Source organism: Triticum aestivum, chromosome 6B, assembly GCF_018294505.1.
Source record: "Triticum aestivum cultivar Chinese Spring chromosome 6B, IWGSC CS RefSeq v2.1, whole genome shotgun sequence".
NCBI lineage: Eukaryota > Viridiplantae > Streptophyta > Magnoliopsida > Poales > Poaceae > Triticum > Triticum aestivum.
Window position 1 is genome coordinate 34,437,754 of NC_057810.1, and position 12,568 is coordinate 34,450,321.

General features: G+C 46.7%; 1 protein-coding gene across 1 annotated transcript; it reads right to left on the reverse strand.

Moving 5' to 3' along the window:
- Window positions 1-444: 444 nt before the first annotated feature.
- LOC123133317 (subtilisin-like protease SBT1.4) lies at window positions 445-2,977 on the reverse strand. The gene has a single exon (XM_044552816.1). The coding sequence runs from the start codon at window positions 2,975-2,977 to the stop codon at window positions 608-610; it is 2,370 nt and encodes a 789-aa protein (XP_044408751.1). The 3' UTR covers window positions 445-607.
- Window positions 2,978-12,568: the final 9,591 nt, after the last annotated feature.

The window sequence follows — 12,568 nt, forward strand, 5'->3', positions numbered from 1 at the left end:
CGCGAGTTTGTATAAATTGCTCACACATTTAAAAAAACTTGTTAAAATTGAAAAATTATGCATTAATTAAAAAACATTTATGAATTTTCAAAGTAGTCCTAATTTTCACAAAATGTTTGCCAATTCAAAAATGTTTGCGGGTTATAAAATATTCACAAAATTTTAAAAAAGAGTAAAGATGAAAGAAAACATGAAAGGAAGAAAAGAAAAAAAAAAGAACAAAGGAGAAAAGACGAAAAGAGATTAAAAGAAAATAGAAAAAACAGACGAAAAAAGACCAGTTCACAAAAGGTTCCAGACCATTCAAATAGGAGTTGGTGCCTCACATGCAGTCCCCACGCGTCGCGGGGCACATGGCTGCACCAGCCTCACATTGCCAACTTGATCAAGCAAGCAGGATGCAAGGTGTATTAACAAGTCCAGCCAAAACCTTGCACGTGTTTGATCACGCGATTCTAAAAAAAAGTGTTTAATCACGTGATTACAAGACGGAGAACATGGCCAATAGCATTTCTTTACACTAATCTGGCCAGAGAACATGGCCAGTAGCATTTCTCTACCATCAAAGCGATGTCTTCCTCAAAGCTCTACCATTGACCAATCACATTCACATCTCCGCAACCGCAACCGTAACCTGGCTCGCCGGCCAGGTGATGGCGATGGGGCTGGTCACCAAGTGCTTGCGGTCGCTCCAGTCGATGGACCCGAACGTGTGATTCTTGGTGACCCTCCCCAAGGTCCGCTGCGCAAAGGTGACCACGTACTTCTGTGTTCTCCGTCTCGCGCTGAACCGCAGCGTCCGAGGGGTCACCGTGACGCGCACGCCGTCCGGGGCAGAGACCTTGGCCCTGTACGTAACCCGGGCATCGCCGCCAACGTTGCGCACGACGCGGCTCTGCCGGACGGCTGCCGTTTCGCTCGTGGTGAACACCACCGAAAAGGCCGGATAGTTGTGGTCGCCGACGGAGGAGCCCGCGCGGGCCGAGCAGTTGGCGGACGAGCCGAACACGGCCACCTGCTCGGCGGTGTAGCCGAGCGCGCATAGGAAGTCGATGTAGTCCTCCGTGCCGGCGTCGTACACAAGGCCCGGGTCCGCGGCGCGGTTGGGGTTGATGTGACCGGACCCGCGCGCGAACGGCGTGGACGCGCCCCCAGTGGACATGTCGCCGATCACGCCGCCAGCGCTGTCCACATTGTACGCGGTCGTCATCAGGGCCGACTTGATCACGGCGGGGCTCCACTCTGGCCTCGCTTGCCGGAGCAGCGCCGAGACGCCGCTCACGTGCGGGCAAGACATGGACGTGCCCGATACGATGTTGTACTGCGCTCGCCTCGTGTCGCTGGCGAGTCCCGTGGGCGAGCTAGCGCCCGTCCATGCGGCGAGGATGTCCACGCCGGGCGCGGTCACGTCCGGCTTCAGGATCTCCGGCGCACGGAAGTTTGGCCCACGGCTCGAGAAGGACGCCATCCTAGGGGACGGCGGTGTCCGGCGGCTAACGACCGTGCCGCGGAACACGATGGTCACGGTAGGGGTTGTTTCCGCACTGATGTACTTCTTGATCTTCTCGGAGGCGGCGAATGGGACGACCGTGGCGGGGATGACATTGGCGCTGATCATGACCTGCTCGCCGTATGACTCGATGCTCCCGAAGATTGCTCCGGCACCACCAGCGAGCTTAACAGATTGCTCTTTCACAGCCCGGGCGAACATGCCGGGGTCACACAGAACGATCTTCCCGGCTACCATGGTGGCGTTCAGCTTCCCATCTTCGCATATTTTTGAGCCCACATCCCCTCCATAGACCAGTGGCATCTTGGTCGCCCCGAGCGGCTCACCAGCGTACAGAGAGGTACCAGTGAAGGTCTCGCCGTTGCCGAGAACGGCGTCGGCCCGGAACTGGCGGTTGAGGGTGGACGCGCCCACGGTCAAGAACCATGGCGCTATGTTGGCGGCTGTGTACTCTCCGGGGCCGGAGTTGCCCGCAGAGGCGGAGACGAGGATGCCTTTGCTGACGGCCCGGAACGCGCCCACGGCGATGATATCGGCGTGGAAGTCTGGGGCCTTGCCGCCGGCGCTGAGCGACGCAGAGATAACGTCGACGCCGTCCGCGATGGCCTCATCAAACGCGGCGAGGGTGTCAGAGCTCGGGCACCCTTCCTCCCAACACGCCTTATAGACGGCAATGCGCGCGCCCGGGGCCATGCCGACAGCTTTTCCTCTACCATAGCCGTAGAAGCCTGCGTCGGCAGCAGCAGAGCCGGCGGCCGTGGACGCGGTGTGAGTGCCATGGCCGCTGGTGTCAAGCGGCGACTCCGAGTCCTCGCCGAGCGCACTGCCGCGTGCAGCCTCGTGCCCCTTGTGGAAGAACTTGGCGCCGACGAGCTTGTTGTTGCAGAGCGTGGAGGCGTTGAACGACGGCCCCGAGACGCACCCGCCACGGAACCTGCCGGGTGGCAGCGGCGGGAGCGACGGGTGGGCGGCGAAGGACGCGCGGCCCTCCGGGTAGACGCCGGTGTCGATGACCCCGATGACGACGTCGGAGGCGCCGTTGGACGCGGGGAGCAGCCCGGAGGATGGGGAGAGGCCGAGGAATGACGGCGTGAGGGTGGTGTGCAGCTCCAGCATGGTGTCGGGCACGACGGCGAGCACGGAGGCCGAGGACGCGAGGTGGGCGGCCTGGCGCCACGTGAGGCGCGCCGCGAAGCCCGTGGCGGCGTGCGAGTAGGAGTAGAGCACCGTCGGTGCCGGACTGGAGAGCTTGGTGGGGATGTGCTCGCGCAAGAAGCAGCCGTACGCCCGGCTGGCCAGCAGGCCGCGGCGCGGCAGCCGTGGCGCGTGCGCCGGCACGACGTGCACGATGTAGGAGGACCGTGCCTCCACCTCCACCACCTCGATCTCCACCATCTCCGTGGCCGCCGCCGCGGCGACGATGCCGGCCAGGATGCACAGGGCAGCTAGCGGTCTGAGGTGCTCCATTGTCGCTGTGACTGCAAGACGGCAGGGACGGGGCGCACCAATAAGTAGGGACGCGGGGGAGTAGTTGCCGATCCAAATCTCGTGCTGATCAATGTGGTGGGAAGAGATCTCCGATATATTTTAGCTCTGCGTTACTGCAAGTTGCACTTCTAGTGGAACTAATCCACTAGCAAAGGGTAATTATTTTATGGGTCTGACTATGTATCATCTAGATGTGATATAATATATCACATCTAAGATGACATCACCCTGTTTATAACCCTCCCGATGCCAACTTATTCGCTCCGTATTTGTCATTGTGTACATAGGCCTCCACCCCCAGCCTGCTTGTTTGTCACCACAAAAAAGAACGTGTTGTGAAAAGGGTCTGGGCCTTGTGCGAGTACAAGTCTGGGTCTAGGTTTGTTTGTTTGCTTATCAAACAAGCTTTTTACTCGCACTAAACTGAGACAAAAAAAATGTTGGTCCCCAGTTGCGAGTCGAGGATAGATTTGCAACTGAGACAAAAAAGGATCGGGCCCCAGTTGCGAGTCAAGGGTGGACTTGCAACTGAGACAAAAAATGTTGGACCCCAGTTGCAAGTCGAGCATGGAATTGCAACTGAGACAAAAAAAGATCGGGCCCAGTTGCGTGTCAAGGGTGGACTTGCAACTGAGACAAAAAAATGTTGGACACCAGTTGCGAGTCGATGATGGATTTGCAACTGAGACAAAAAAAGGATCGGGTCTCAGTTGCGAGTCAAGGGTGGACATGCAATCGAGACAAAAAATGTTGGACATCAATCGCGAGTTGATGATGGATTTGCAAGTGAGACAAAAAAGGACCGGCCCCAGTTGCGAGTCAAGGGTGGACTTGCAACTGGGACAAAAAAGGTTTACCTGAATTGTGAGTCGAGGTTGGACTATCAACTAGGACAAAACAATTCATGCCCCAGTTGCGAATCGATGGTGGACTTGCATCTGGAACACAAAAGGTCAAGCCCTATTTGCGAGTCCAGGGTGGACTTGCAATCGGGACTAAAAAAGACCAGGCTCCAGTTGCGAGTCAAGTGTGAACTTGCAACTGGGACAAAAAAAATTAGCCCTCAGTTGCGAGTCGAGGGTAGACTTGCAATTGGGACAAAAGAACGACATGACATAGTTACAAGTCTGAGGGTGGGATTGCGACTAGGGCAAAAAAATCAGGTCGTAGTTGCGAGTTGAGGATGAATTTACAACTGAGACGAGAAAAAAGACAGGCCCCTATTTGATGGTAGACAGTTAACTGACATCAACAAAAAAACCTAATCAATTTAAAAAAATGGAAAAGAGAAAAGAAAGGGGATGAGAGTGGATGAGGGAACGAGAGTAAATCAAAGAACACTCACACTTTTCGCTCATTCCACTTGGGCTGGAATCGTGAAGGGACAAGACAAACAACGGCCCACCAGCCCAAGAATGCAAAAAATAAACCAAGACCAGCCCACCCCCACTCGCATGCACCTGACACGGTCGCCGTGCGCGACGCTGGGTAGCGAGCGAGCGAGATAATCGGGTTTTTTCTTTTCCACGCATCAAGACAATCCGGTTGCACGAATATTAAAGACAAAATATCAATGGTATTGGACTTAGATGTGAGATAACTATTTCACATCTAGATGTGAAATAGCAAATCTGTTGTTTTATTGTTTTTGCACTGTGTATGTACTGACTGTGGAGCCTATTCATAGGGTTTGGTGCGTTCGGATCCCTTGCCGGTTTACCTCGCTAGGCAAAGCTAAGGAACCAAATCCATCGGTCCCTTCCTTGGCCAGGCTAAGCAAGCGCTTGCCGGATAACCAAACGTTCCCTATGCTGGTGGAGTTCATCACAACACGTTGCCATCAAATTAACCATTTGTATGGATTTGTGTGGTGATATAAACATTCTGTCGGTATACTGAACATCACACGTAGCTCAAAACTATTCTTCACATCATCGTCAAGATATGCTTCCATTGGACCGATGTCGCCGCGTGGCGCCGCTCTGGTGGGCCACATACTGCCTATCTCGATTGACTTCGCTCGGAGTCGGATGCGGAGACCATATGCCGTCGTGGGCAGAAAATGGAGGCGGAGCGCACCGCCGAGGAGCAGGAGATGTTTGCCTACATGGATGAGGTCGAGGCGAAGGAGCGGAGCCCTCCTACGCGCGCGTCCACCCGGCTCCCGGCACCAACGTCGCGGACATCTTCATCGAGGAAGATTAGCTAGTGTAGTACGTAGTATGTAGTACATAGGATTTTTTTGGTATGCTTTGTATGGATTTATGAATTAAAATATAAAAGATTCAAATGTAAAGTAGCAAATAGGAGGCGTGATCAGTCACTGTCCATGGATGCCCCCGACCGTGTTCGCGAGCGTTTGAGAATCGGATTTTCCAAGTCCGATTGTAGATGCTCTAAGAAAAGAATTGAACGAGTAAATTGGCCCGCCCATTTTAGGTACTACATATTTTATTTTAGGAACCTACTAGGTTCTTGAATCGGTATTTTTTATGTTATTTCTTTACAAGTCATTAATATGCTTGTCAGTTTCTATTTTAGTTTTGTATTTTTCATTTCCTTTTTTCCTTTTTTTCATTCAAATTTTTCAAACAATTCATGATTTTATTAAAAAATGTTCACACTTTCAAAAAGTCTTCATATACTTTAAAATGTCCTGAATTTTCAAAATTATTTCCATTTTGAGGAGTGGCTTCTAAATTTAAAAATGTTTGCTATTCAAAAAATGTTCAGTATTTTCTACATATTTATGGTCACAAATTTGAATATTTATATTTTCAAACTTTGTTTACAAATTCAAGAAATGTTTGTCTTTTAAAAAATTGATCAGAATTTTGAAAAAAATGATATTGTTTTCAAAATCTATTCACAAATTCAAAATTGTTCATGTTTTTTTAGGACGTCGATAACGCCCACACGTGTGGCATATTAAACATCCGCCCACACATTCATGTGTGGTGCAAGGAGGAGGCAGCCCATACGGACCATGTGTGGACGAATCTTAGAACTACCCACACGTCAGGGTGGTAGGCAGACCGCCCACACGAAAACGTGTGGTAGGGAGGCAGCATCGCCCACACATACACGTGCGGTAGAGAGGCTCATTCGATCGGAGACGCCCACCAGCACGACCGCCTCCGCTGGACACTCTGGGCCGCAAGCGGGCAAAAAGCCCAATAACGCTATTCTCTGAAAATAAATAAAAACAAAAATCGTTGGTACACCTAAAAAAATGTTGGTTAAAAAACACATAGTGCAGTCAAAAACAGAAAATTTCCATGGTTGCAAAAAATTGCAATGACCAAAAAGAGAACAAAATTCCCTAACTTGTAAGAAACAAAATTACCATGAAATATCCATTGGACTACAAAATATGACGAGGCCAATAAAATCCCTTTACTTTTATGAACTGTTGCTATAAAAATGCCAAAAAAAAGTAAAAAGGCAATACTTTAAGTTTTGCCGCATGGATAGTAAACATGATGGCAAATATAAACATATTACAAAAATGGACAAGGAAAAAACCATGGCAGAAAAAGATCTGCCATGGAAATGCCATGCAATTTAAAGTTCATTTGCCCATGGTTGTAACGTTAAAATGTTGTGGGATTTAAGTTAATTTTCCATGGTTTTCAAAATTGCCATGGGAAAAAAGGAATAAAATGCCATGTTCTATGGAGTTAAATTACCATGAGATTGATTTGCCATGGCTGCAAAAAGGTTAATTTACCATGGACTTCAAATTAAAATTGTCATGGATTTTCTGGAAAAAATTTCATGTTATGTATTTGACATGTATGTAAAAGGTTTAAAATTTGCCATGGCAACATAGGTAAATTTGGCATGGGAACAAAATTAAATTTGCCGTGTAAAATAAGTAAAATTTGCCGAGTAGAAATATTGTAGAATTTGCCATGGAAACATAATGTAAAATTTGCCATATCATTTAAAAGTAAAAATTGCCATGAAGAAAAAACATAGAAATTTGCCATGGCAAAAGTAGAGTAAACATTTGCCGTGGAAAAAATTAAGTAGATTTGCCGTGCTAGAAACGTAAAAATTGCCATGTATTTGAAAGTAAAATTTGCCATGGGGAATATTGTAGAATTTGCCATGGCAAAATAAAGTAAAATTTGCCATGGCAAAAAAAGTAGAAATTTGCCATGGAAAAAGTAGAGTAAACATTTGCCATGGAAAATGATGTAAGTTTGCCATGCTACAAATGTATAAATAGCCATTTATTTGAAAGTAAAATTTGCCATGGAGAATATTGTAGAATGTGGCTTGGCAAAATGAAGTAAAATTTGCCATCTCATTTAAAGTAAAATTTGCAATCTCATTTAAAGTAAAATTGCCATGGCAAAAATGTAGAAATTTGCCATGGCAAAAGTAGAGTGAACATTTGACATGGAAAAAGAAGAGTAAAATTGTGATGCTACAAACGTAGAAATTGCCATGGATTTGAAAGTAAAATTTGCCGTGAAGAAATATTGTTGAATTTTCCATGGCAAAAAAGTAAATTTTGCCATCTCATTTAAAGTAAAATTGTCATCACATTTTGCATGATATGTTTGATGAACTAGAACTTGTTGGGGCATTTTAAAAAATGAACAGAAATTGCCATGGCATATGCATATTAAAATTGTCATTGTACTTGTTTTATAATTGCAATGGCAATTATTACTTGAAAACGAAAGATGGTGGCTATAAAAAGAATAGAATACCATGCTCCGTAAACTACATTTGCCATGTCTCATGAACTGAAGTTGCCATGTTCCATTAGAAAGTAACTTTTTTGCCATTGTTGCAGGAGATAAATTTGCCATAATGCATAAACTACAAATGCAATGCTCCATGAATTTAAATTGCCATGGTCTCATAGAAAGTAACTTTTTCCATGTTGCAAAGAGAAAAAGAATTTAGCTCTACAAATCCATATAATTTTTTTTGCCATGACAACTATTTACAAAAGTGAAAGAGCGCTAGAAGATTGTGAATTTGCCATGGCAAAATGATGTCTATTCATGGTGATTTGCCATTGTATAAGAAATTAAACAATTTCTAAAAAACATGAGAAATGAAGAATAAAAAAATAGGTATGAATTATAGCAAGTTGCCACAGTGACTATTTACTAAACAAAGCTATCATGGCACCTGTTTTACTAATAATTCGATGTGGTTTATCACACAAAAAACAAAACAAATTAATAGCAATTCTTCTGTGACGACCATTTATTAAAGCAGAAGCTACCACGAACAAGAAGTGAAAAAAAATGACACTAATAAAATGGAGGTAGAAGTAGACCATGATGAGATGGACCCTAGGTGTAATTGTTTGTTCCCTAAAATAGTGCCAAATTTGCCATGAACCAACTACACCTAGAGAATTGCCGTGTGAGTTAATCCATTCATTTTACGAAAACAAAAAATTGCCATGTGCTACAAATTTGTTTTTCATGAACCTGCCTTGCAACTATTACAAAAGATTTCTAGATTTGCCATGATAAATGTGGGAACTAGTTCTGTACAATCCTAAGAACATGGCAATATAGCATGGTAATTGAATTTAAAAGCATGACCAAAAAAAAATGTTAGACATGGCATCATTTTTGGAGGAAAACAATGGCAAAGTTGCCCAAGATTTGCTGAAATGTAAAAAGCATACAGAGGTGGAGCGAGCGCCATGGCAATTTTGGAGGTGGATGTGTTACCTGCAGGAAATGGAGCCAGCGCCATGGCTGTTGCAGTGCGACGGCATAGTGGTAGAGCTCGAGCTGAGGTACCAGTTGTCGCCCTCCCCTATGACGTCGTCTCGCTCCACCCCCCGCGAGCCTTCGATAGCTGCTGCAGCCGTGCTTCAGGTCGAACCCCCGACGGGAGGCAGAGGCGAGATCGCCATCGTCCCCACCGTGTCGTGGAGCCGCAGATGCGTCGTGGTGGCCGTGCGCTCTGCCTGCGCCTGCTCCCCGCCCTCGCAGCCATGACGCCTCCGGCTCCTTGGGGTCGGCGGGCCCATGCCTCCCCTGTCGAAAAGACAGCGCCGCCGCCTACGGACATGGCGAGCAGGCGCCGGGCGTCGCGGCAACCCCGCCTCCTCGTGGATACAACAACCTCACCCCCTGTCCGCCATCCCATGCCTCAGAAGTGCACTATCGCCGGCGCGCTGGATCCCGCGCCACCCTCGCCGGGAATCACTGAGAACTCCCCGGGATCCGCGCAGCACCACACCACCGGCAGCTGCCCCCCGACCCATAGCCGCCGCCCGAGGCCTCCGCCCGCCTCCGCTCGGGCCACCGCCCGGGGCCTCCACCCACCTCCGCTCGGGGCCTCCGCCCGCCACCGCCCGGGGCCTCCGCCCGGCTCCGCTCGGGATATAGTGTGTGTGTGTGTGTGTGATGTGCGGGTAGGTGGGGAAGAAGGTGAGGCAGATGTGCGGGTAGGCAGAGTGTGCGGCACAGTTTGTCGAGGCCCAGACGAGGCTGTGGGATGACGTGGCGATATACAGTGCTCTAAAAATCGTGCAAAGTGATCCAACGATAGATGACGCATGTGGGCGGGATGCTACACACCACACGTGTGGGCGTTAGTATTTCCTTTTTTCTTAATCTCAACATGAAAACCGATCTGCTATAGTAGCAAAACCAGACCACCGAAGGAAAACCAGGTCGCTACAGTATCAAAACCACGTGGCTACATAAAAAATCTGGTCGTTACTGTACCAAAACCGGGTTGCTATTGGCGATCGCTCGATGTGGCTAGCGGGGGCCGTCGGATCTGCCAGGCCGAGCCGTGTATTGGCACGGCATGACACGGCACCCCGTCACGGCTTACTCCTTGCCTCGCGCCCTCACCACGCCCCGTTCCTTCCCTTCCCAAAGCAGAGCAGAGTCCCAAGCAGTGCGGCAGCGACGGAGCTGCGCGGACCCGGGGAAGGTGAGCAGCGAGCAGGTGATCCTCTTCCCTTCCCTTCTCCCCTCCCTTCCCCTCCTCCCCGCTTCTGTTTCCTTCTTCTTGTGCTTTGTGTTGTGTTGGTGCCTCGCGTATCTCCGCCTCGTTGTTGAATCCGAGGTGTGTTTGCGTCCTTGCTGTTGATGCACTGGTGACCGACTATCAAGGAAGCAAACGAATCAGTGCCTTCTTCTGCTGGTGGCCTGCTATGTCATTGATGTGTAATCTAGACTCTCGAGGCCATTCCAGTGTTGTGTAATCACGCACACGAGGAAAATACATGTAGTCAGGTTGTGGGACGTCACCAGCAGCAACGGATTGGTGATTATTATAGACAGCGACTGCACTGTTTCGGTTTGGGGAATGCGGTTGATTTGCATAACAAGAGCAAGTTTGCTTTCAACCTGTAGATTGCAATCACCTTTCTTACGATAATTAAGTTTTTCCTTTTATGTTTTCAAGTGATGATGCCAAAGTTGTGATAGACAAATTACTATAATTCTTGTATTCTTACTCATGTCAGGAAACGCAAACACTATCATGGGTCAAGGTCCCTCTGTTAACGGAGAGAACAACATGATTGACTATATTGTGGGAAGTAGAAAAGGATCGTACTCAAAACTTGAAAACGTTTTGAGTAAATATTGCAACATTTATATGATTCTTAGAAGTTTTACTTGGAAGTTTTGTATGATCATTTTGCAAGTGAAGTGGTGAAATATTAAGCTCCATTTCCTCCCTTACTATTTTCAGCATTCCGCTATCCTTGATTTAGATGGTTCCAGTTCCACATTATTCTGTGGTGTTTATGATGGCCATGGAGGTTTGATTTTCATTTCTGACCTTGTTACAGCAAAATCAGAATCTTCAGTATGTTGTATAACTTACTGCTTCATGCTTTGATTAAAATATCACACGATTCATAGTTCTCTGGAAGATACAGATCATATGCTTGCACGTGCATGCATTACATTGTTAAATATATGGTATGAACTCTTAATTTTTTTTGTCGCGACAAAAGTGAACCGTCCCTACTTATGTGGTAAGTAAATGACATATCTGTACCAAAGAATTCTTTGATGATGCTACCAGTTCGACATACCTGATCAATTTCTTAATCTGTGGGGGAGGAAGTGGGTGGGAGGGAGGTGGGAGGTGGGGGTTGGATATACACGATTAACTCATATCATCGATTCTGTGTTGAGATGTTGCACAGATAATGTGAATTGTGCATTGAATAATGTCTTGGTGTTTCACTTTTTTAGCAAGTGTTGTGATTTGTGAGGAATAATCAGAACATTCATTTTGATCTTTTTTCTCTGATAGAGGGGAAGGGGCATCGGTGTATATAATATTATCACTATGTTATGTGTACCATTTCTTTTCAATGATACCTATTGACAGAAATTTGGCTAGTGCTGTTCATTACATTCTTTTGGATATAAGCTTTTAGCGCATTCTATTGGTTTTGCATTCTTGTTATGAAAACTAGTCATCAACCCGTGCACCTGCACGGGCTAGTTATTTTTTTGCAATCAAATAATATCTTTTATGTTTATTAAACCCCAGAATTTTATAAATTGGGAGTGGAGGCGATTTATGGAAGTAAATGTTCCATTTGAGGAGGAATATCAACAAATGTTACTGAATTGTACTTGAGACGACTTGTGTTAGTGTGGTTGGATCAGTTGTAGACAGCAAAAAAGAACATGGAACCTGATGAACATAGTGTTTGTCATTATTTATGCAACTTTGGCAATTAAATTGATATAGCTATGTATAGTTTGACCTAACTTACATAATTTAAATTTAAATTTTAAATGAAAATTCATGTTAGAAATAGAATCAAAGGGTATCGAATGAAAGGTATTGTTGTTTGCAAATATAATCTAATGTCAACGTAATCCTTTGATATAAGATATGATGCATTGCGGAGTGCTGGCAGTAGCGAACCACAATCCCAACCTTCATCTCTATACTTAGATGGAGGATTGACTCCGTATATTAGGCACTAATAAAATTATGAGATTTTTAGGCAATTTAATAGAGACACAAAAGATGACTTCTCTCTTTACTTGACTAATGATTCAGTACATCTTCAAGCAAAAAATCATGAAGATCACACTATGATGCCCTAACTATGGTAGCACTAGTAGAAAAGGGGGCATTTGTCCCGGTTCGTAAGGGTCTTTAGTCCCGGTTCTTGAAACGGGACTAAAGGGTCGTTACTAATGCCTCCTCCCTTTAGTCCCGGTTCTAACACGAACCGGAACAGATGTGCCTCCACGTGGCCGGTGCGCCGAGCCTAGGCAGGAGGGCCTTTGGTCCCGGTTGGTGGCACCAACCGGGACCAAAAGGCATCCACGCGTCAGCATTTCAGTGGCCGTGGTTTTTGTTTTTTTAAAGGGGGGGAGGGGAGTTTGGGGGTTTTGGGGGGTTAATTTAGGTGTTTAATATATTGTGTTAGCTAGCTAATTAATAGAGAGAAGTGTCCTCTCTTATGTCCGTGCTTGGTCGACGCTACGTACTGTACATAGAGAGGCCCTCGACACACTAGCTAGTAAGAAAATTAAGGGAACCATTAAGTACAGAAGTTCGTCATGCATACCGAGAGAAGTGATC

What these genes read in the sequence shown, in the direction of transcription:
- LOC123133317 (XM_044552816.1), bottom strand. Translation starts at nt 2,977, where the DNA reads ATGGAGCACCTCAGACCGCTAGCTGCCCTGTGCATCCTGGCCGGCATC.